Genomic DNA, 24,799 nt, shown 5'->3' with positions numbered 1-24,799 from the left:
TACAAGAGTACTTATACACTTATATATTGGTATATGTTATATAAGATATAAATTCCTACTTACCTCCTCAAAGAAACTAATAAGGTTAGTTTGGTATAACCTATCCTTCATAAATCCATGCTGACTATTACTAATAATTTTGTTTTCCATTAGGTATTCCTGAATATTATCCTGTATTAAATCTTCAAGTAGCTTCCCCACTAGTGATGTCAGGCTTACAGGTCTGTAATTCCCCGGTTGTAATCTAGTTTCCTTTTTAAATATAGGCACCACATCTGCTCTTCCCAATATTGTGGTACTGAGCCTGTGGAAAAGGAGTCCCTGAATATTAAAAGTAATGGTTTTGTTATTTTCGAACTTAACTCCTTAAGAACTCTTGGTGCATGTCATCGGGCCGGGTACCTTATTTACTATAATTTTATCAAGCCGCCTATGAAGTTTTTCCTCAGTTAACCAGTTGTTCGTTAAGAAAGAAGTTGTGGCTTCCTCCTGCAGCACTACTATTGCAATTGATTCTTCCCTGGTAAACACAGAGGCAAATAATGTGTTTAATACCTCTGCTTTTTCCTTATCTCAAATAATCTGCCTGCCCATCTCACACTGAAAGGGTCCTATATTTTCTTTTCTAAATTTTTTTGTTATTAAGGTACTTAAAGAACTTTTTGTGATTGATCTTACTTTCTATTGCAAGCCTTTATTCATTATCCATTTTTGCTAATTTGATTGCCCTTTTGCAACTTTTGTTACAAACCTTTATAAATCTGATATGATACCTCTGTCCCTTCTGACTTTAACAATCTAAATACATGCCTCTTCCATTTCCTCCCCTACATATTTATTTAACCACATTGGTTTTGACCTATTTCTTTTATATTTATTACCCAAGGGTGTACACTGATGAGTGTGCTTCTCTAACAATGTTTTAAAGACTGCCCAGTTTATCTTCCACATTTTTCCATGCAAAAACAACATTCCAATGTATTACTTGTAGATTAGTGCTCAGTACAGGCATACCCCGGTTTAAGGACACTCACTTTAAGTACACTCGCGAGTAAGTACATCTCGCTCAATAGGCAAATGGCAGCTCGCGCATGCGCCTGTCAGCACGTCCTGAACAGCAATACCGGCTCCCTACCTGTATCGAAGCTGTGCGCAAGCAGGGAGACTATAGAGCCTGTTACACATGGTTTATTTACAGCAGTTATGCACGTATATGATGATTGCAGTACAGTACATGCATCGATAAGTGGGGGGAAAGTAGTGTTTCACTTTAAGTACATTTCCGCTTTACATACATGCTCCGGTCCCATTGCGTATGTTAATGCTGGGTATGCCTGTATATTAAATCTGCCTTTGTAAAGTTTAAAGCCTTTGAACCCAAGAATTCTGTTTTTTGATCATTTATTTAAAATGAGACCATGTTATCATTACTGTTAACAAATATTCAAGTCCGGAAACATTTGGTTATTAATTCTACTGTTTTTATTATTAATATAATATAATTAATTCTAATTGTTTGATATTACCAAATCCAGTATTACCCGTCTCCTGGTTGGTTCCTCAATAATTTGTCTTTAAGTACCCCCAAAAACCTGTTTCCTTTTGTTGTAATGCTAATCTCATTGCCCCGGTTGGTCTATGTCTAGATCAGGGGGGCGCAAGATTTTTCTGAGGGGGCACGGCAGCTGCAGAGGCCCCACACTCTTCTCCACGGCATTTAAATTAAGCGCGGGGGGGGGGATCACGTGAGGCCTCTGCAGTCTCTCCTACCTTGGCCGGCGACGTGTTGACTCCGCGCGTCATTTGATGCAGGATTTTTGGTGGGGGGGAGGGCGAGCACAGGGGCTGACAGGCAGGGGGGTGCAGCGCACATATTTTGCGCACCCCTGGTCTATATAATTAAAATCACCCATTATGCAAACATGACCTAATTTTGATGCCTTCTCCATTCGCAAAAGTATTTCAACTTCCTCAATCTCACATATAATTGGTAGTTTATAGCATATCCCTGGAAACATTTTTATTTTTTTGCACTTTTACCTCCATTACTAATTTCTATTCACAAGGTCTCAGCATTTTTATAATTCCCTTCATAAACATCCTCCCTTAGAATAGGTTTTAGATCCGGTTTAACATATAAACATACCCCAACTCCTCTTCCATTTGCTCGATTCTTCCGAAAAATGGAACAACCCTCTAAATTAACTGCCCAGTCATGAGTTTCATCCCACCATGTTTCAGTAATGCCTATGATATCATATTGCTCCCTTGTAGCTATTAATTCAAGTTCCCCCATTTTATATATCAGGCTTCTTGCATTAGCAAACATGCATTTACGTTTTTTTAGTCTGTACTACTATCTTATCTGCTCCTGCCTTTCTACGCCAATTGTGTTTAGTCTTTCGAAGTGTTTTATTATTTTCTAGTGTTGAAGATTTCCAACCTTACTTTTTAGAATATAACTGCAGAGGGAGAAGAGCACAGACAAAGGACCTAAAATGGTGTGGGACATTTTTAGAAAAGTAATAAATGCAAATCATGACTCACTTACATTTCAGCATGCCCCACTATGCCCTGTATCAAGACAAAGCAGGCAAATACAGTGTTCAGTCCGAGTGAGCAGTGCTTGCTGTGCACACTGCCAGGAATAACATACTGGGTAGATGCATTTATTAGTTATCATCTATAAAAGTATTGTTGGCTTATAAGAATTAACTAGAAAATATATATGTCTAGCCTTATCCAGAAATAGAAGTACAGATGCATTTATAAGTTATCCATCTACAGAAGTATCCCTGGCTTATAAGAATCAATAAAATAATACTGGCAAAACTATTACTTAAGGAAATAGATGTATTCCAGATATGTATTCCAATAGGATAGGATACACATTTACACTGGTTTATGAGATTTATAGACGAGATAGAGATGGCTTCAATCAAATAAACAGTCATTTATTAGAACAGCAAACAAAATATAACAATTACACGGTCATACTAATTATACTTCCTTATAAGGCTTGTACTTATTACAGGCCTAACAAAACAATACAATTCATCCTATCTAACAACACATTGATATAAAACACACACACACACACACACACACACACACATATGTATGCACACACAGCTGTCTCTTACACATACTAATACTCCTTGTTTTTCCATCCCTATACACCAATAGGGACCAAATAGTATCTACATTAGTTATGCTACAATCTCTCACATTTCCACACCTACCCACACCATTTATATCCGCTCCCACTCCACACACACCTTTTGCTAAGCACTGTATACACTGTGGGCTCTCCATTCATTTATATTCACACAGATACACACACACTCTTCTTTCACTAACTTTCAGGAACCACTTAAAACCTCTAGCCATAAATCACATCCACACACGGGGGAGGGACAAGCACAGATAACATTCCAAGAGACACTGTTTTCAAGTATACCCTTTGCTTGCTTCATTCATTGTAGCATCGCCGGAAGAAGAGATCAGTGTATCTCGAAAGCTCGCACAAATAAAAGCATTTCTTTAGCCACAGAACGGTATCATCTATTTATTTTTTGATTATTGAAGCTCGGCTAACACGGAACTGATATATATATATATTATATATATGCAATACGATACCGTGGTTAGATGAAATCACAGGCAGCACTCCAGATGGTTGTCAAAAAATAGTATATTGTTATCAAGACACAATACCGACGTTTCGGTCCGCAAGCGGGACCTTTCCCAAGATGATGTGATTACAGAATAGCGGTGAACACATATAAATACCCTGAAACCCCTCACATAAACAGGTGCTGCACATCACAATAATTAAAAAATGCAGAGCATAAACAGTACTGACCTCCATGGTAACCTCTGATGAACCCGAAGCAGCCTGAAAAGCATGGAGACACCCGTGTGATAGAAGGCAGCTGGTGCACCTGCGTGAGACCACAGCTCAGAGCAGGACCAGACCATGCGTTCCACACTGTAAGGTGGAGCGCATGCGTGAAATTGAGGCGCATGAGAGGCTGGAGGAAGCCTGCATGCGCCTGCCGCCGATGGCCCATGAAATTAAGTGACATATAGAGTACTTGCATAGGCAAGCGAGAGAACCCCTTTAGAACAGCACTCGTAGGGTGATAAAGAGTGTAAATAAATAAACCTTTATTAAATAATTAGGGTATCAGTGAACACAAAACTATTAAAAAGCAAATTAAACAGCTAACTCCCAGTCCTATAAACTAGGCTGGTTGCCATGTGGATCTATGGAATACTAGTTAACTGGCATATGCAGAATAGATGTTTAGCTAATGCCTCAGTGAGGTATAGGGATGTATAAATATTTATATTCTTATCAAGGATGTACCGGACAGGACATATAAATATGTACCTACACTGAATGAATTGATTCAAAGAGTGTACTCATAGAAAGCGTACAGTGAATGATGGCTGTACAGTGTCGCCGCACTCACACACTAGACATATATACAGATCAATACATTAGAGTACTCCAATAAATATGAATCAACAAAGATTATATATATAAAGAGGTCCCTAGAAACGACGCATAGGTATATAACATACGGTTTAAAAGGCTACTATGTAGCTAAAGATAGGCTGAGGACCAAGTTCATAATATGTACAGGAGATTTCAACATGACACTTTCGCAGTGTCTGTCTATAATATAATGAAATTAATAAATAAATAGCGGGCTGGTGGGAGGCCATTATGCGCGAAGTTGAGCCGCATGAAAGGCTGGAGGAAGCCTAAATGCGCATGCCGCTATATACACATGATATATATATATATATATATATACACACAAAACAAGCAGTCAGCACTCTAATGTAAGGCAAAAGGCAGTTGCTAGTCCCATAGGTATCCACATAGCATATGAACCAGCCCAAAGACCAGTAAAGAGACAGCAACCAGCAAGGAGTAATCCAAAATAATCTGTATTGAAGTAAACAGATACACGAAAGCCAACGTTTCGGTCTCACAGTCCCTGAGGAAGGTCTCCCTGTGAGACTGAAACGTTTACTTCAATACAGATTATTTTGGATTACTCCTTGCTGGTTGCTGTCTCTTTACTGGTCTTTGGGCTGGTTCATATGCATATATATATCAACTGTAAATATTACTGTATGCTCATTTGCATGTCTCAGACAGGTCTGCAACCCTGCCTTTCACCATTATCACACAGCACTTACACTGCAACTGCAGCAAGGGATTCTGGGAAATGACATGCAAATGAGCACACAGTGCCACCTTTTGTCTCAAGCTCACATTACATGAACAACCCTTAAGCCAATGCATGCTGCTTTAAACACAGCTTTTAAACATAGGCTGGGATGAGATGCAAAGCCAGTAAACCTACTCACAGACCGTGTGGGTTTCTTCAGTGTGAGGTTGGTTGTACTGGCTCTGCTTTGAGACTGAGAGTAGGTCTTCACCACACATTATTAAGGTTATGTGGGTAAAAAAAAGTGTGTGTGTATGTGTGTATATATATATATATATACAGTGGTCGACAAATCACCAAAAAAATCTACTCGCCGAACAAAAAAATCTACTCGCCACCTAGTACCAAACGTGTGCTGCTTGGGCCAATAGGAGCTCGCCACGATGTTAAATCCACTCGCCCGGGGCGAGCAAATGTATAGGTTTGTCGAACACTGTGTGTATATATATATATATATATATATATATATATGTATATATGTATATGTATATATGTATATATATATATATATGTATATATACAGTGTTCGACAAACCTATACATTTGCTCGCCCCGGGCGAGTGGATTTAACCCCCGGGCGAGTAAATATTGGCCCAAGCAGCACACGTTTGGTACTAGGTGGCGAGTAGATTATTTTTGTGTGGCGAGTAGATTTTTTGGTGATTTGACATATATACACACACACACAGTGTTCGACAATCCTATACATTTACACGCCCGGGGCGAGTGGATTTAATCCCCGGCCGAGTAAATATTGGCCCAAGCAGCACACGTGTTTTTTATTTTTTTATATTTCCCTGCTTCGCGCTAAAATTTTCCCCGCTCGCGCTGCCAGAAAAATAAATAAATAACTCCCCCTACCTGACAGCTGATTGGCGCGCGCTCCCAGGCATTGTGGGCACGCGGCCAGGCTCTATATGAGCCCGCCCCCAACGAGCGGCCATTCTTTCTGGCCGGAGTTATGTTGCAGAGTAAGTACTCTCCAATCCTCCGGCCCCTCTGCTCCTTCCCTGCGAGCCAAGGTGTTTCCCCGCTTCCTCCCCCCCGATACTCGCGCCGTAGGGCGAGTGATGGTAGTGGGGGTGTCCCCCCCTTCTCTCCCCGGTCCCGCGCCGCTTCCCTCGATACTCGCGCCGCGAGTGATGGTAGTGGGGGTGACCCCCCCTTCTCTCCCCGGTTCCCCGCCGCTTCCCCGATACTCGCTCCGCGAGTGATGGTAGTGGGGGTGTCCCCCCCCTTCTCTCACCGGTCCCGTGCCATTTCCGGCTTCCCCCGATACTCGCGCCGCGAGTGATGGTAGTGGGGGTGTCCCCCCCTTCTCTCCCCGGTCCCGCGCCGCTTCCCCGATACTCGCTCCGCGAGTGATGGTAGTGGGGGTGTCCCCCCCTTCTCTCCCCAGTCCCGCACCGCTTCCCCGATACTCGCGCCGCGAGTGATGGTAGTGGGGGTGTCCCCCCCTTCTCCCCCGGTCCCGCACCGCTTCCCCGATACTCGCGCCGCGAGTGATGGTAGTGGGGGTGTCCCCCCCCTTCTCTCACCGGTCCCACGCCATTTCCGGCTTCCCCCGATACTCGCGCCGCGAGTGATGGTAGTGGGGGTGTTCCCCTCCTTCTTTCCCCGGTCCCGCGTGGGGCTGGAGATGGTAGCGGGGGTGTTCCCCCCTTACCTCCTTGGTCTCCGCTTCCCCACGGTCCCGTGGCTGCTCGAGCAGGCCGGGAGATGGTCGGGGGGGGGGAAGGGAGGGTTGTGGTGCTCGGTCGCGCAGCCTTTCCTCTTCTTACCCCTGTCGTGTGTGTGTGTGTGTGTATATGGGTGTGTGTGTGTGTGTATATATGGGTGTGTGTGTGTGTGTATATGGGTGTGTGTGTGTGTGTGTATATGGGTGTGTGTGTGTATATGGGGGTGTGTGTGTGTGTATATGGGTCTGGATGTGTGTGTGTGTGTGTATATGGGTCTGGGTGTGTGTGTGTGTGTGTGTGTATATGGGTCTGTGTGTGTGTGTGTGTGTGTGTATATGGGTCTGGGTGTGTGTGTGTGTATGGGTCTGTGTGTGTGTGTGATATTATCTGATTGGCAATCATAAATGATCAACTGGACCATCAAATATACAAAAACAAAAAAAATAACAACATTTTATCACATCCAAAATATATACTATACACTATCAAATTAAGTATGTTCTTATGCACCTTACAATATAATCATGTTTCGCTTATATTAGGATATTATTAAGTGAGCGGTGTATTTCACTTTTGCTATTATACTAGACTGCTCAACTCCTGGAACCTGATAATGTTACTTTTAATTTATCTATAGCAATAAATTATTACAATGACCATCAGTATTATCCAATACATCAGAAAGTGAGGCCACTTTAATTAACAAAATGTGCACACAAAAATCACATTAAAGGTAGATTTTCCTTGAGAACTTGGCAGTTGAGAATAGCTTTGTTCAGCTTTGGCGGTCTGATTACAAATTAAAAGAAAAGGAAAAACCTCAAGGATAAAACAAGTGAGGGGATTGCTGCTTAAAGTAAGCTAAGTGTATAGTTTTGTTGTGTACGGTCTGCATCCGTCTTCCTTAACCCCTCCAGTGCTATATAATCCTGCCACCTTTTGATCATGCGATCGCTCCTGAGCGGATTACATGATCTCAATGCAATTCCATACTGCTTGCGATCTAACACTAGAAAACAAGCATAGTGCCGTAATGCACACGGTATGTCATAAGACCACTGGCATGGCAGCACTAACAGGGTTAAACAGCACTGTGCGCTGATCCATTTTTTTGCATTGAATGGTTTATTTGAGAGATACAGCTGTACCCCGTTATAACGCAGTCCTTGGGGTCCACAACCCGAGACCGCGTTATAACTGGGGTCGCGTAAAAATTTCACCGGCATCTAGCTCTGTATGTGCTAGTACTCTGGTCTCCACACGCTCATCTCTCTGCTCTCCTCTCCCCACGTGCTCATCTCTCTCGCTGCATCATTTTTTTTAAACATTCAATGCTTAATGCTTTATTGGCTACCGGACACATACAAATTGAACATTAATACATTTTGTATAAAACACATGCAGGGTTCGAACTCAGAAACTTCTCATACCAACGCCTTACCTCTTACCTCTACACCATTATATTTATAGGTTAAGTTTTGTCATACAAGCCTATGGTGTAGAGGTAAGAGGTAAGGCATAGGTATGAGAAGGTCCTGAGTTCGAACCCTGCATGTGTTTTATACAAAATGTATTAATGTTCAATTTGTATGTGTCCGGTAGTCAATAAAGCATTTAGCATGAATGTTTAAAAAAAAATGACGCAGCACACAACAGGAGAGAAGAGCAGAGAGACGAGCACGTAATGGAGATGAGGAGAGAGCAGCACGTGTACACAGCCCTATGAAGTGAGGAGAGCGATCTATATGCCGGTAAGGCGGATTTCAAATCGGGTTCCATGCTCAGACCGCGTTATAAGCGGATTCGTGTTGTAGCGGATCGTGCTATAACGGGGTTGAGCTGTATTTCCAATGCTATTTTTATATTTTACATTGTAATGCTCTCTTTTAGGAGATATAAGCATTTTACATTTCAAGCAGGTTAAAATGGACCTTTCCCCAGAAAAGGTTACCATCGTAACCACAGAAGTTAGAGATGGAGAAAATCTTGAGTTTTTACACTACAAAAAATATTCTAAAGGAGAGCAGGATATGCTATCGGGCAAGATACTCATTTTATGCATGTTAAACTCATAAACATCTTTGGGGGGATTGCTGTTTTAAACTATAATATTGACATGTAAAATATATAACATTCTCATCATGACTGTTCACATATAATTAAGTTCATATACAGATAGTGATGGGCTTGCAGTGATTTGTTAATTTCATTTGACACTTGATGATAAATCTCATAAACCTGAGAAAATTGAAATGTAGATACATTGTCTGGCTGCAGTTGTGTGGCTACACTTGTTATACTTTTTCTTCATGTCGAGATAATGCCATGAATTTAGAAACACAACCTAAAAAAACCATCACTGTCAAAAAAAGTATTCTGGTTGTGATTGCAAAATAATCATTTTCTGTAGATGGTGAGTTTTCAAATTCCACTTTTGACTCCAAATATATGGAAGCTGCATCAATTACCCTATTGCATTTGTTTGTTCTTTTATTAATTGCATTTACATTCGCATTTTCATCCTGATTATATATTTTATTGTAGCACCCCCAATAGTTTGTTGGATAAATGTTTATATAAAACATTAAAAATATATATTTAATATTGCCACAGGTATGATTTCTTAAACTTCTATATAACGCAGCCCTGATTTGGTTGTACGCCATCAGCTAGCCCTCAACAAAACATTGTATGCTTTTGGACCTTAATTTTCAATTACAATTAAACATATTATACGTTTATAAACTACCTCTTATGGTTGAGAAAGTGCCACACGATTAAGTGGTTTCAGTCTCGTGGAATTCTAATACTTATTGTAAAGTTCCACTGCATCCTTAATGCAATAGATGTCCATTTATTTCCCAGCTAGAAAATTGTAGTTTTCAGTATTGGTTTAAAATGAAGAGCCCGCTGTTGCATGCTTAATTTCTCTGGTATTTCTTTTGCATCTTCTGATCCTGCAGGGGCTGTTCGGAACTGTGCAGAATCCCAATGGTGGAATACAAACTAGACAGTGAAGGCACTCCGTGTGAATACAAAACCCCTTTCAGGCGCAATACCACTTGGCACCGGGTGCAAACTCCTGCAGGGCAGCCTACTTCACGTGCCTCTCCAATTTTAGAAACATCTGACAGACTGCCATGCCAGCAGCTTCTGCAGCAATCCCAGTCCGCTATCCCTCGCAGCACATCCTTTGATCGGAAGTTGCCAGATGGTGTGAGGTAATGTATTTCTTTAATGCTGATTCTTAAATCTCTGATTTTAGACAAAGCTGTAAAGTTTTTCATGTTTTTATGTCAGCTTTATATGTTTGTGTTCAGAAAATAAACAGACCAACAGGCACAGTAAATGATGTAGTATAATCAGATCTTACATTATAGAAGGGGACCCTCATGTTTACCATTGCGTTATTGTCACTATTTTATTATATCCTCATATTTTACACTATTTATACAGAAAAATACTGCATATATGGTTAGTACTTTTTTAAAAATCAAATATAATGGTGAAGCATGGCAGTGGTATTTTTCTGCACCGTTAAATATGATTTGAATGTGCCCTAAAATTAATGTTAAGAAAAGTTGATGTTGATCTCTTTGTTTAAGTTTTTAAAAAGGTTCCTGATGACGTATTTTGTAAACTTTCCATTACTGTTTGCCCTGGTGGATAATAATATTAATAATAACTTTATTTCATGTAGCACTTTTCTCCCAATGGGACTTAAAGTGCTTCACAATTACAGTATAGTGCGCGGTACGCAGCACATAGGAATTTTACCGACCCAGTCCCAGCCCAGAGGAGGCACAGGGAGATAAAGTGATTTACACAAGCAGCTGACACCAGGAATTTAACCAGATTCCCCTGATTCAAAATCAGTGTCATTGTTATCAGAGTAAGTGTAGTGATCCACTCCCTAACCTAACCTAAGCTTTCCCAGAAAGCTTGATCCCAAACCTGTTGCTGTTTGATATTAAAGCTTTCTGTCTATACAGAGAATACTCAAGTGTAACAGTTTATTTTAACCATTTCCTTTGCAGTATGTCACACACCCCTTTAGCTATCAATGGGTTAAAGCTAAAGAAACAAACTTTCGGCATTCGCAGCTGGCGAAAAAGTTGCAAATATATTATTTATTATTATTCAGAGAACAACTTTGATCCTAACATTTATGAAAATATGGCCAATGTTAATAAAAAAATAATTGCGAATACAAAAATCGTTTTTACTTTATGTAGTTCTACAAAATACTTTAAAAAAAATATATAGAAGGATCTGTTGCCTAGTCAGATATCTGATTAAAAGAATAATCTGGTTTAACAGAATTTATTTTTCTTATACCTGAATCGTTTGTCCCCTGATGTTCAGGGTCTCCCTGGTTCAGGAGTGGCAATCCCAGGGTGGACCAAAGTGCCCCCAGGCAAATTTGGGAAACAATATGCTCGGTCCGGCATTCGGTAGAAAAACTGCGGCTTTGTCTTGGTGACCCTGGCAGCCATGTTTGTAGGTTGGTGCCATATTTGTAGGTTTTTTTGTGTGATAACTGGCGCACAAAAACTGAAAATATGTGTTTTAAGAATTAGAATTGTTTTTTCTAATCAAATACTGACAGTTCACTGTCAAATGGTAGAATGATAAAGCTTTATGGTCTGGATCACTGTCTTTGTGGCAAAGAAAGGTAAATAAGTATTCTGGCTATTTACAAATATATATAGAACCCCTGATTTTAATAAAGAAGACTACTCAAAGTGATCTGTTCCACGAAAATATGATAAGAGAAATGCATGCATATAAAAGTTGTCCCATGATCCTTTGAATGAGATTGTTCTGCACAACATGGCTAGAAATCTCTAAAACTGGGGGTTAATAGTTGATTTCAAGTTATAACAGTTTTTTTGTAGGTTTAATACTATATATTCATTATCATAGTCTATTTATCTGGTTTTATATATATTTTTTTTGTATAGTCAAATTGTATTATAGCCATATGCTTTTGTAACTTATACTCAACCACCATTCATTAGAGCAGTATTCATGTTTATTTTCATATCATTTTTTATTACTTTTATCAGTATGATTACTAATATCTAATCTATTTATGCCCAGCTGGTTCTTTGAAGCCCTTGAGCATAGTTATTTGTTTGTTTCATAACTAAAAGTAGTGTTTTTCAGAATAATTTAGGCATATTTCTACAACAAAATTAAGTGTGAGTTAATAAAGTGTAGGATGTACTTATAGTAGTCATGTTCATATAGAGAACACATTCAAGCACATTAAAGCTAAATGATTAGTAACCAAGGTGATTCTTGGTAATTCTCTTAATCCGGTCTCATTAACAGCTTAGCATATGATTTTCACATCACCTAGCAGGATCTTCTTATAGATTCTGACTTGTTATCTTAAATGCTCTGGCTGTCAATGAAACACATACAGGGTAATAATAATTTCAATTAAAAAAAAAAACACCCTTTAGGCCCTTATTTGCAGAATTCTATACTTACTTGTATAATACATGGCTATATACTGTATGTGTTTGAAAAAAAATGTATATATATATTGGAAATATTACTGTATGCTCATTTGCATGTCTTAGACAGGTCTGCACCCCTGCCTTTCACCATTATCACCCAGCACACAGTGCTTCCACTGCAGCAAGGGATTCTGGGAAATGACATGCAAATGAGCACACAGTGCCACCTTTTGCTTCAAAACCTTTTGCTTCCGACCTGTCTGACATGCAAATGAGCATACAGTAATATTTCAATTTGCTATATGCTTTACTGTGGAGAGTTTTTGTCACTTTTTTTTTACCCACCATATACACACACACACACACACACACACACACACACACACACACACACACACACACACACACACACACACACACACACACACACACACACACACACACACGAAACAAAAAACAACAACAAAACAGAGAAAGTTATCATAAAAGCACTTTGGTTACCACAGAGTATACACATGTATTATTAAAAAAAAACAGCTAACAGTATTATTTGTATTATGTTGAAAACCCAATAAAATTGTTTGCCACACAAAAAACAGAGCCCTCTGTACTCTGTACTCTGGTAAATACAGAGTTATTTTCTTGATATAGCTTTTTTACTTAGAGCTATAGTATTTGTCTCGTGGTGATTGACTGGCCACGAATTTACAGGGACAGTTACAACCAGTTCCCTGAATACATAGACCAGCTAGAATTATTGGTCAGCATACACATTGTGTCCAATCCTTTGCTTAGAGAGTATTTACTGGGATCCCCTATTTAGTGTTTTTATTCATGTCCATTTTGTCTATTATGTTCTAATAAATGTGTCATTTTTTTGGTATACTCCGAGTGCTCTATTTGGGATTACTTTTTTTCTTTTGTGTTGTTATTTTCTTCCTATCCCTGAGCAACACTAGCTACCATTATTTGGATATTATTATTTTATTATTTGCTGGTTCTTAGTAGAAGTACCTTTTATCTATGTGATGTGATATTGCGGTACTTATTTGTTTAGTGTGTGTATATATACACACATACACTGTGGAGGGTTTTTGTCACTTTTTGTACCCACCATAACTTAACTAAGTGTGGTGAAACCTATCCTAAGCTTTATTTTGAAAAGCCAGTATAGCCAACCCCACACTGATGAGACCCATTAAGGTCGAAACGGCTGTTTGTCGGTGGGTTTACTAGCTATGCATCTTAACCCAGGCTGTGCTCAAAGCTGTGAAATGCAGCAAGCATAAGCTTATAGGGGACCATGTTATATGGTTTTGAAGCAAAAGGTGGCACTGTGTGCTCATTTGCTCATAATAACAATCATCTGTTTCTTAGCAGGTCTTAAAATTAAGTAAATACAACCTCAGATGAATAACAACACATGACATATTACACTGTCATGATTTATTTAACAAAAATAAAGCCAAAATGGAGAAGCTTTGTGTGAAAAACTAAGTACAACATTACAGCTTCCATAGGAACTTAGATGCTAAGTAGGAGACGGGTGCTGCTAATCAAATGCCCTTGATTAATTGATCATCAGCAAGTGTGACCACCTCTATAAAAACTGACGTTTTAGCAGTTTGCTGGTCTGGAGCATTCAGGTGTGTGTTAACACAATGCCAAGGAGGAAAGACATCAGCAATGATCTTAGAGAAGCAATGGTTGCTGCCCATCAATCTGGGAAGGGTTATAAGGCCATTTCCAACATATTTAAAGTCCTACAGTGAGAAAGATTATTCAAAAGTGGAAAACATTCAAGACAATTGCCAATCTTCCCAGGAGTGGACGTCCCAGCAAATTCACCCCAAGGTCAGACCATGCAATGCTCAGAGAAATTGGAAAAAAAACAAGAGTTACATCTAAGACTCTACAGGCCTCAGTTAGCATGTTAAATGTTAAAGTTCATGAAAGTACAATTAGAAAAAGACTGAACAAGTATGGTTTGTTTGGAAGGGTTGCCAGGAGAAAGCCTCTTCTCTCTAAAAAGAACATGGCAGCACGGTCTGCATAAAAAGTCTGTGGCAAGTGGTCTTTGCTGAATACTGCGCTGGTAGATAGCTGGAAACCTCATGGATTCATAGATAGGTGACGTGCATCTGCTTCCAGTTTCAGATGTGCACCAGATTGTGCATTCGAATATTAATATTCGTTGTTATGTATACATAGGAATTGGTTTTTAATTCTATTAATTGGTTTAATTCTATTATTCATCATCTATGCAGATAAATATATATCTTATTATATATAAATAACTTTTTTTTTATATATGTCTATATTTTTTATTTTTAGTAGCACAACAAGTAATATGGTTGCTTGGGTATATAATATAGTTTATTTTTCTATATCATACACTATTTATTTCATTTTTTCTGTTTGTGTTGCTTGTGCACCTCTCTGCAAAATTGTTTTTTTGTTATTGTTACTTTGGGTGTATTGTCGTTACATTCATGCATAAGTACCATCAAAGTGTGTTGTTGTTTTTTTTATCTATATAAGTATGCCCCTTTTTAAAGCACTCATTCAACCCACAGAGGGTTAAATTACGAATTGGACTATTGCTAATTATACAGTTAAATAATGGACTATAAAGGGCTACCAGCCCCCGTTCATGATTACCCCTGATGAAGTCGCCATTACCCATTCAACGAAACGCGTAGGGTTTCTGTCTGAGTACTGTGGGCAAAGGAGTCTGCTATCACTGATCATTAGCCAGTAGCAGTGGAACAAAGAGAGGTTCTACACTTTTGCTGGTAGGACCGCTATTCGAATGCCCAATCTGATGCACATCTGAAACTGGAAGCGGATGTACGTTACCTATCTATGAATCCATGAGCGCAGTATCCAGCAAATACCCCTTGCCACAGACTTTTTATGCGATTTGTCCTAGCGACTTTTGCGAGTGAGCAGATTTTACCTTGTCTTGATTAAACGTAATTTTTACTAGATTACGCTATGGAGCCTGCGCTTTCCTCTTATGTTTGATAGATTTTTGAGGAAAGTGGTTGCTCCTATGGAAAGCTACATGGAGTCTCAGCGTTTTTATCCATACTTAGTTTTTTCTTTTTATATTTACTTGTTGCATATTTGTTTTCATTGTATTTCTGTCTTCCCATCCTACGTTCTGTCTTCCCATCCTGTGTTTTCCTTCCCTGTGTTCACAATTCATTGTTATTTGTTGTTTGTAGTTTGTTGTGTAATTGCAGTTTGTTTTGTTTGTATTCTCTTGGGTCACACTAAAGCACAGCCATAGGTGCTCTTGTCCAGCTGGACCTACCTTTCCCACCCCATCCCTATCCCCTCTTCCATTCCATCCTCTCCCTTTCCCAATCTCCCTCCCCTTCCCTGTTTCCCTATCCTTCCCTACCCATTCCTTCCCTTCTCTCCTCCCTAATAGGGGTGTCCCATTGAGGGTTAATATTAGAACTACATACTATTAATTTTGCACATTTAATCCTCTGTTCTGCTTGCGCTGTATTTTTTTTGTGTGTGTATATATATATATTTACATTATGCTACAGTAGTTCTATTTAATTTGTCATTTAGTTTTGTAATAAAACCAGCCCTCCATGAAAAGTTGAGTTGTGTCCACTTGTGAACTTTTTTGTATGTAAGCCTCCATGCTTGATAATTATATACAAATGTTTATTTGTTAAAAAAAAAAAAATAAAACAGGCCAGTTCAAGATGTTGAAACTCCACAAATACCTCAGTGCACTGTTAATGATTCTAGTCAACATTACAGAAGTTCTCCGAGCAACCGGTCTTCCTCCAGTGATCCAGGACCCAGCGGAAGTAGCCACTGGAGGCAGCATATGGGATACGAGGGGTAATAATGATTGCTAACCATTGTCAATTTACAAAGATTCTTTACATGTTATGATGCCCTTTAGTGCAACAACATGAGAGCAATTATATATCTGATGAACTCTTACATTTATCCTATAAAGGATACAACACAAGCTGTTAAATTACTCTTCTCCAGAACCATTATGGGTATGAGGACTCATTTTATGTACATAACATTCAAATATAACACAATAAGTAATATTTTGGCATTTATACATATAATTCATCTCCTTGTGTGATATCTACTAGACAGAATTTTGCAGTTGACCTTCTAATAACCTTAAACAAACACCGAGGCCTGGATTTGCTAGAAGATATTAAATCTTTGTGTCCAATGGTTCAATTATTTCAATTTAACTTAAATTAAACTCTTCAATGCCCTATTGCAATTCAATACTGACATGTTTGTGGCACCTTCTGTAATGTTCAGCGTTGATCTACAACATTAATATAGTTACTTTTTTATTACATGATCTATGTTTTTTTCTTGGCAAATATTTTTACAGTATATCCCAAATTCAATTAAACTGTAGTTCATGTAAAAATCTCCAGATACGTTATGTACAGTTATCAATGCCTTATAATAATTTGCTCTTATTGACAGGTGTTCATCCCCTCTTCTGCATGAAAATCAAGGGTCAGCTTCCATGGAATGTGAAGCGATTAGAGATTGTGATGAAAGTTTGGATGGAATCAAACATTCTGGTAATAATACAGCACAGCATAGCACAGAATGGGGACTTATATTATAAAACTGTTAGAGAAGAATGAAATGGACTTTGAGGAAATTGTAATCTTCAGAATTATTTTCATATATTGCTAACTCATAACGCATTTGTAATCATTGAAAATATATACAGTATCTGTGTATGTGTATATATATATATATATATATATATATATATATAGTTTATATATATATATATATATATATATATATATATATGTTTATATATGTACATAAGTTTATGTGTGTGTGTGTGTGTGTGTATATATATATATATATATATATATATATATATATATATATATATATATATATATATATATATAATCAAAAAAATAAATAGATGATACCGTTCTGTGGCTAACAAAATGCTTTTATTTGTGCGAGCTTTCGAGATACACTGATCTCTTCTTCCGGCGATGTTACAATGAATGAAGCAAAAGGTAAACTTAAAAACAGTGTCTCTTGGAATGTTATCTGTGCTGTTCCTTCCCCCGGTGTGGATGTGTTTTATGGCTAGAGGTGTTAAATGGTTACTGAAAGCAAGTGAAGAAAGAGTGTGTATGTGTATCAGTGTGAATAAAAATGAATGGAGAGCCCACAGTATATACAGTGCTTTACACAAGGTGTGTGTGGAGTGGGACTGGATATAAATGGTGTGGGTGGGTGTGGAAATGTGAGAGTTAGTAGCACAACTAAAAGTGTGTGTGGATACTTAGTGGTCCCTATTGGTGTATAGGGATGGAAAAACAAGGAGTATTAGTATGTCTGAGAGACAGCTGTGTGTGCATACATATAGCACAGTATGTACAGACATGGCCTTTAGCGCTTATGGGACGAGAGTTCACTACTGTCAGTAATGACTCATAAAATTTCGATCTCTGTTTAGGCCACTGCTAAGTGTCCCGAACAGTTGCATAAATTTGTATTCATGCAACCGTCTCTCTTTCGGGGTTTTAAGATTACCTTTGAGTATGGCAACCCTCAGATCGTTCATCTTATGGCCAGAGTCAGAGAAATGTTCGCCAACAGGACTGTCTCTTGTACCGCGTGTGATGCTGTGGCGATGCAGGTTCATTCTCTTGTTAAGCCCCTGCCCTGTCTCACCTATGTAGTAGCAGCCCCCTGGGCATTTCATGCACATGATGAGGTACACGACATTGCTGGAAGAACAGGTGAACCTTCCTCTGATTTTGTTTACCCGATTCCTGTGTGGTATTTGTATTGTGTCCGCTGTGTAGAGCATTGCGCAGGTTTTGCATCTTGGGTCCTGGCATGGTTTTGTCCCGCATTCAGTTGTACTCCTGAATACTTTACTCCTCACCATAATATTCTTGAGATTATGGGGTTGTCTGTATGATAATAAGGGTGCTTCAGGGAAGACCTGTTGCAGTCTTGTATCTTCCTAGAGGATGGGTTGTAGTTTCCTGGCGATCTTGCGTAGGGCTCCTAGGTGTGGGTTATATGTGACCACCAAAGGTACCCTGTCGCTTGTCTCCTTCTGTTTGTATTCAAGGAGATCACTTCTTGGTATTCTGGTGGCTTTGTGAATTTGCTGGTCTACAATTCTGTGGTTATATCCACGGTTTATAAAGTCTGATCGCAAGGCTTTAATCCGCTGGTCTCTGTCTGCTGTGTCGGAGCATATCCGGTTGTATCGTATGGCTTGACTGTAGATGGTTGCATGTTTGGTGTGTGTCGGGTGGAAGCTGTTGTCCCTCAAATAGCTGGCTCTGTCTGTAGGTTTGCGGTATACAGAGGTCTGTAATTGGTTGTTCTTTATAGTAATGGTGGTGTCTAGGAAATGTACTTCATCCGGGGAATGGGTGAGTTTGAGGTTGATGGTCGGGTGGAAAGTATTGAAGTTGTCATAGAACTGTAGGAGGTCCTGTTCGCCAGAGGTCCAAATCAGGAGGATGTCATCGATGTAGCGAAGGTATGTAAGGGGTTTCAAGTGACAGGTGGACAGAAAGTCACTTTCCAGTTTTGCGCAGAACAGATTGGCATACTGTGGCGCCATCCGAGTACCCATAGCGGTCCCGGTTGTCTGAAGGTATGTGTCATTTCCAAATGTGAAGTAGTTATGGGTCAGAATAAATTCGATGCATTTAGTCACTGTCTCTGTGAGTGGCTCCTGCGGTCCCAGAAAGTATCTGCAGGCTCAAATCCCATCCTCGTGGGGGATGTTGGTATAAAGTGACTCTACATCCATGGTTGCTAGTAGTGTTCCTGTTGGGAGGGGGCCAATTGCATTCAGTTTGTTTAGCAGGTCGGTGTTATCCTGGATATAGCTGGGTGTGTTCCTGACAAGTGGTTTTAGAATGCCCTCCACCCAGCCAGAAATATTCTCGGTAAGTGTGCCAGATCCAGAGATAATAGGGCGCCCAGGGTTGCCCTCTTTGTGAATTTTAGGGAGCATGTAGAATGTGCCAGGTTTTGGGTTAGCTGGTATCAGGTCCAGAATTTGTTCTCTTGTGCGGATCGGGAGTGTTTTAATGATCCTGTTGAGTTCTCGCATGTATTTTTTAGTTGGATCCTCCTGCAGTTGGGTGTAATACCTTGAATCAGAGAGTTGCCTGTGTGCTTCCCGCAGGTAGTCTGTGGTGTTCATTATGACCACTGCTCCTCCCCTGTCCGCAGGTTTGATTGTTATGTTGTGGTTGGCCTTTAGTGATTCTATGGCTCTCCTCTCCATCAGTGTCAGATTATATGTTCCTTACTTTGTCCAGGATGGTGGTTTTGGCGCTGTGTCTGAAGCTTTCAATGTACCGGTCCAATGTGGGGTTGCGTCCAGTTTGTGGGATCCAGTTTGATTTTTGCTTCTCCCTGCTCATGTGCAGCGGCTCTCCTTCTGCCGTGTTGGCATAATCTTGGTTGTGTCTGTTGTGGAAGAACTCCTTAAGACGCAGCCTTCTGAAGAATTCTTCCAGGTCACTGCACAGCTCAATCTTGTCCATAGGCTTTGTAGGGCAGAATGTGAGACCCTTTGATAATACTGAGGACTCTGCTTGATTAGGTGTGTAATCTGAGAGGTTAACAGTGCAGTCCTGCTGTTGGTGACTGTCAATGTTTGTATTATTAGTTGTTGTGCTGGCTGCTGCAGAGTATCTCATTCTTAGCCTCAGTCTGTGCAGTTTCTTTTCCTTATTGCTAATAAGACCCTTCAGGAGTTTTTCATGGAATATTTGGAGTCCACATTGGACCGGTACATTGAAAGCTTCAGACACAGCGCCAAAACCACCATCCTGGACAAAGTAAGGAAACAAACATATAATCTGACACTGATGGAGAGGAGAGCCATAGAATCGCTAAAGGCCAACCGCAACATAACAATCAAACCTGCAGACAAGGGAGGAGCAGTGGTCATAATGAACACCACAGACTACCTGCGGGAAGCACACAGGCAACTCTCTGATTCAAGGTATTACACCCAACTGCAGGAGGATCCAACTAAAAAATACATGCGAGAACTCAACAGGATCATTAAAACACTCCCGATCCGCACAAGAGAACAAATTCTGGACCTGATACCAGCTAACCCAAAACCTGGCACATTCTACATGCTCCCTAAAATTCACAAAGAGGGCAACCCTGGGCGCCCTATTATCTCTGGATCTGGCACACTTACCGAGAATATTTCTGGCTGGGTGGAGGGCATTCTAAAACCACTTGTCAGGAACACACCCAGCTATATCCAGGATAACACCGACCTGCTAAACAAACTGAATGCAATTGGCCCCCTCCCAACAGGAACACTACTAGCAACCATGGATGTAGAGTCACTTTATACCAACATCCCCCACGAGGATGGGATTTGAGCCTGCAGATACTTTCTGGGACCGCAGGAGCCACTCACAGAGACAGTGACTAAATGCATCGAATTTATTCTGACCCATAACTACTTCACATTTGGAAATGACACATACCTTCAGACAACCGGGACCGCTATGGGTACTCGGATGGAGCCACAGTATGCCAATCTGTTCTGCGCAAAACTGGAAAGTGACTTTCTGTCCACCTGTCACTTGAAACCCCTTACATACCTTCGCTACATCGATGACATCCTCCTGATTTGGACCTCTGGCGAACAGGACCTCCTACAGTTCTATGACAACTTCAATACTTTCCACCCGACCATCAACCTCAAACTCACCCATTCCCCGGATGAAGTACATTTCCTAGACACCACCATTGCTATAAAGAACAACCAATTACAGACCTCTGTATACCGCAAACCTACAGACAGAGCCAGCTATTTGAGGGACAACAGCTTCCACCCGACACACACCAAACATGCAACCATCTACAGTCAAGCCATACGATACAACCGGATATGCTCCGACACAGCAGACAGAGACCAGCGGATTAAAGCCTTGCGATCAGACTTTATAAACCGTGGATATAACCACAGAATTGTAGACCAGCAAATTCACAAAGCCACCAGAATACCAAGAAGTGATCTCCTTGAATACAAACAGAAGGAGACAAGCGACAGGGTACCTTTGGTGGTCACATATAACCCACACCTAGGAGCCCTACGCAAGATCGCCAGGAAACTACAACCCATCCTCCAGGAAGATACAAGACTGCAACAGGTCTTCCCTGAAGCACCCTTATTATCATACAGACAACCCCATAATCTCAAGAATATTATGGTGAGGAGTAAAGTATTCAGGAGTACAACTGAATGCGGGACAAAACCATGCCAGGACCCAAGATGCAAAACCTGCGCAATGCTCTACACAGCGGACACAATACAAATACCACACAGGAATCGGGAATACAAAATCAGAGGAAGGTTCACCTGTTCTTCCAGCAATGTCGTGTACCTCATCATGTGCATGAAATGCCCAGGGGGCTGCTACTACATAGGTGAGACAGGGCAGGGGCTTAACAAGAGAATGAACCTGCATCGCCACAGCATCACACGCGGTACAAGAGACAGTCCTGTTGGCGAACATTTCTCTGACTCTGGCCATAAGATGAACGATCTGAGGGTTGCCATACTCAAAGGTAATCTTAAAACCCCGAAAGAGAGACGGTTGCATGAATACAAATTTATGCAACTGTTCGGGACACTTAGCAGTGGCCTAAACAGAGATCGAAATTTTATGAGTCATTACTGACAGTAGTGAACTCTCGTCCCATAAGCGCTAAAGGCCATGTCTGTACATACTGTGCTATATGTATGCACACACAGCTGTCTCTCAGACATACTAATACTCCTTGTTTTTCCATCCCTATACACCAATAGGGACCACTAAGTATCCACACACACTTTTAGTTGTGCTACTAACTCTCACATTTCCACACCCACCCACACCATTTATATCCAGTCCCACTCCACACACACCTTGTGTAAAGCACTGTATATACTGTGGGCTCTCCATTCATTTTTATTCACACTGATACACATACACACTCTTTCTTCACTTGCTTTCAGTAACCATTTAACACCTCTAGCCATAAAACACATCCACACCGGGGGAAGGAACAGCACAGATAACATTCCAAGAGACACTGTTTTTAAGTTTACCTTTTGCTTCATTCATTGTAACATCGCCGGAAGAAGAGATCAGTGTATCTCGAAAGCTCGCACAAATAAAAGCATTTTGTTAGCCACAGAACGGTATCATCTATTTATTTTTTGATTTTTTTGATTATTGAAGCTCGGCTAACACGGTACTGATACCTCTACATGTGTATGTATATGTATATATATATATATATATATATATATATATATATATATATATATATATATATATATATATATATATAAAAATTTTAATTCAAAAATGAATAGACGATACCATTCTGTGGCTAACAAAATGTTTTAATTTGTGCGATCATTCGAGATACACTGATCTCTCCTTCGGCGGTATTACAATGGATAAAGCAAGAAAGGTTGTTACTCGTACCCATACTCAAAATTAATCTTAGATCACCGAAAGAGAGACGGTTACATGAATACAAATGTATGCAACTGTTCGGGACACTTAGCGGTGGCCTAAACCGAGACCGCAGTTTCATGAGTCACTACTCTGACACGAGAACTCTCTAGCCATGTGTGCTAGAGGCCATGTCTATACATACTGCGCTATATGAATGCACACACAGCTGTCTCTTACATATACAAATGTACAATGTAATTCTATCCCTATATACCAATAGGGACCACATAGTATAACAGAAAAAGGGGTGTAACCGGGCGCTCTTAAGGGAATGGGGTCTTTATAAAGTAAAACAAAATGTATAAGTTTACATATATGCGATAACCCAACTTATAAGTGCAGATAAATGGGCAAAAGTGACAATAATAGTGAAAAATCCAAATATTATAGAACCTATATGTATACTAATTACCTTCACCCCAATGTGAAAAAACATGTTTTAAAGGTTCAAGTGCAGCAGCTCAAAAAAAAACCTGTAGACCGTCCTCTGGTCCCAAAAACAGCATGGATATCCAAGAATGGGGAGTGCTCGCAGGTCTCGTGATGGGATATGTGAAAGATAAAAAACGAATAATAATGTAGCCAATTCATAAAATAGTATATATAGTGAAAAAATGTGTTTGTCCCACTCACATATTGTAATTGTAGTATAGGTCATCTCTCTCTGATGGGAGCTCTGTGGCCAATGCACCTCTAAATAGTCTGTCTTGTATATCGTGTAGCTCCAGTGTTATCCAGAGAGTAAGAAAGAGAAATAAGCAATAAGATAATATGTCCCAGATAGATATATATTGCACAAACCGTAATCATAACAAATTTCACTCACATTTTATATATGTGTAAAGTTAATTTGAGAGGACTCGCTGATCCCTGGCTCTCTGCTTTTCTCTGCCCACCTCCGTCTTTCCGCAAACGTCACTTCCGGTGACGTCAGAAGTCCTGGCACATGGAGCGTCTGTGGTCATTTGGCTGCCAGCAGTTGGATCCTGGGTCCTCCGAGACGCGATTCAAAACGTTTCGCAGAGGCTTTCTCAAGAATACTATTTTTTCACTATATATACTATTTTACGAACTAGGTACACTATTATTTGTTTTTTTATCTTTCACATATCCCATCACGAGACCTGCGAGTGCTCCCCGTTCTTGGATATCCACCACATAGTATATACACACATTAATAGTAATGCAACACCCTCTTACATTTCTACACCTACCCACACCATTGGTATACACTCCCACTCCACACACACCTTTTGTAAAGCGCTGTATACACTGTGGGCGCTTTATAAATGTATATTTACACACATACACACACATGAACATACACACACATGAACATACACACACATACTCTTACATCACTAACATTCAGGGACCATTTAACACCTTAAGTCATAAATCGCATACTGCACAGTGGGGAGGTATCGTCTATTCGTGTTTGATTATTAAGCTCGGCCAACACGGTACAGATACCTCTACACACGTGTATATGTATGTATATATATATATTTATATATATATATCAAATGAAAAGAATCACTTATGAGCAAATTCACATCTCGGACATGTCTGCAACCCTGCTTTTCACCGGTATATCCTAACATTCAGCACTTCCACTGCAGCAAGGGATTCTGGGAAATTACATGTAAATGAGCACACAGTGCCACCTTTTGCTTCAACTTCATATTAACATGAACCCCTATGAGCTTATGCCTGCTGCTTTACACAGCCTTTCAGCATAGCCTGAGTTAAGTGCATGGCCAGTAAACCTACTCTCAGGTGGCTGTTTCGACCTTTTGGGTCTCATCAGTGTGAGGCTGGTTATACTGGCT

The 24,799-nt window shown here is 40.1% G+C and overlaps 1 protein-coding gene across 9 annotated transcripts in view; it reads left to right on the top strand.

The window, feature by feature from the left end:
• The window catches only part of SIPA1L2 (signal induced proliferation associated 1 like 2), a 330,464-nt gene that overhangs the window by 199,860 nt on the left and 105,805 nt on the right, over positions 1–24,799 (top strand). For 6 of the 9 annotated variants that reach the window (XM_075596857.1, XM_075596850.1, XM_075596848.1 and 3 more), the window contains exons 10-12: positions 9,892–10,149; positions 16,114–16,266; positions 16,891–16,991. In XM_075596857.1, the coding sequence (XP_075452972.1) occupies positions 9,892–10,149; positions 16,114–16,266; positions 16,891–16,991 (512 nt within the window). The remainder of the gene's footprint in view (positions 1–9,891; positions 10,150–16,113; positions 16,267–16,890; positions 16,992–24,799) is intronic. The other 3 variants (XM_075596853.1, XM_075596855.1, XM_075596856.1) reach the window with 2 other exon arrangements.

This window comes from Ascaphus truei, chromosome 4, assembly GCF_040206685.1.
Source record: "Ascaphus truei isolate aAscTru1 chromosome 4, aAscTru1.hap1, whole genome shotgun sequence".
NCBI classification, from domain to species: Eukaryota; Metazoa; Chordata; class Amphibia; order Anura; family Ascaphidae; genus Ascaphus; species Ascaphus truei.
The sequence above is the reverse complement of the archived record's forward strand: the minus strand, read 5'-3'. Positions and strand labels throughout refer to the sequence as shown.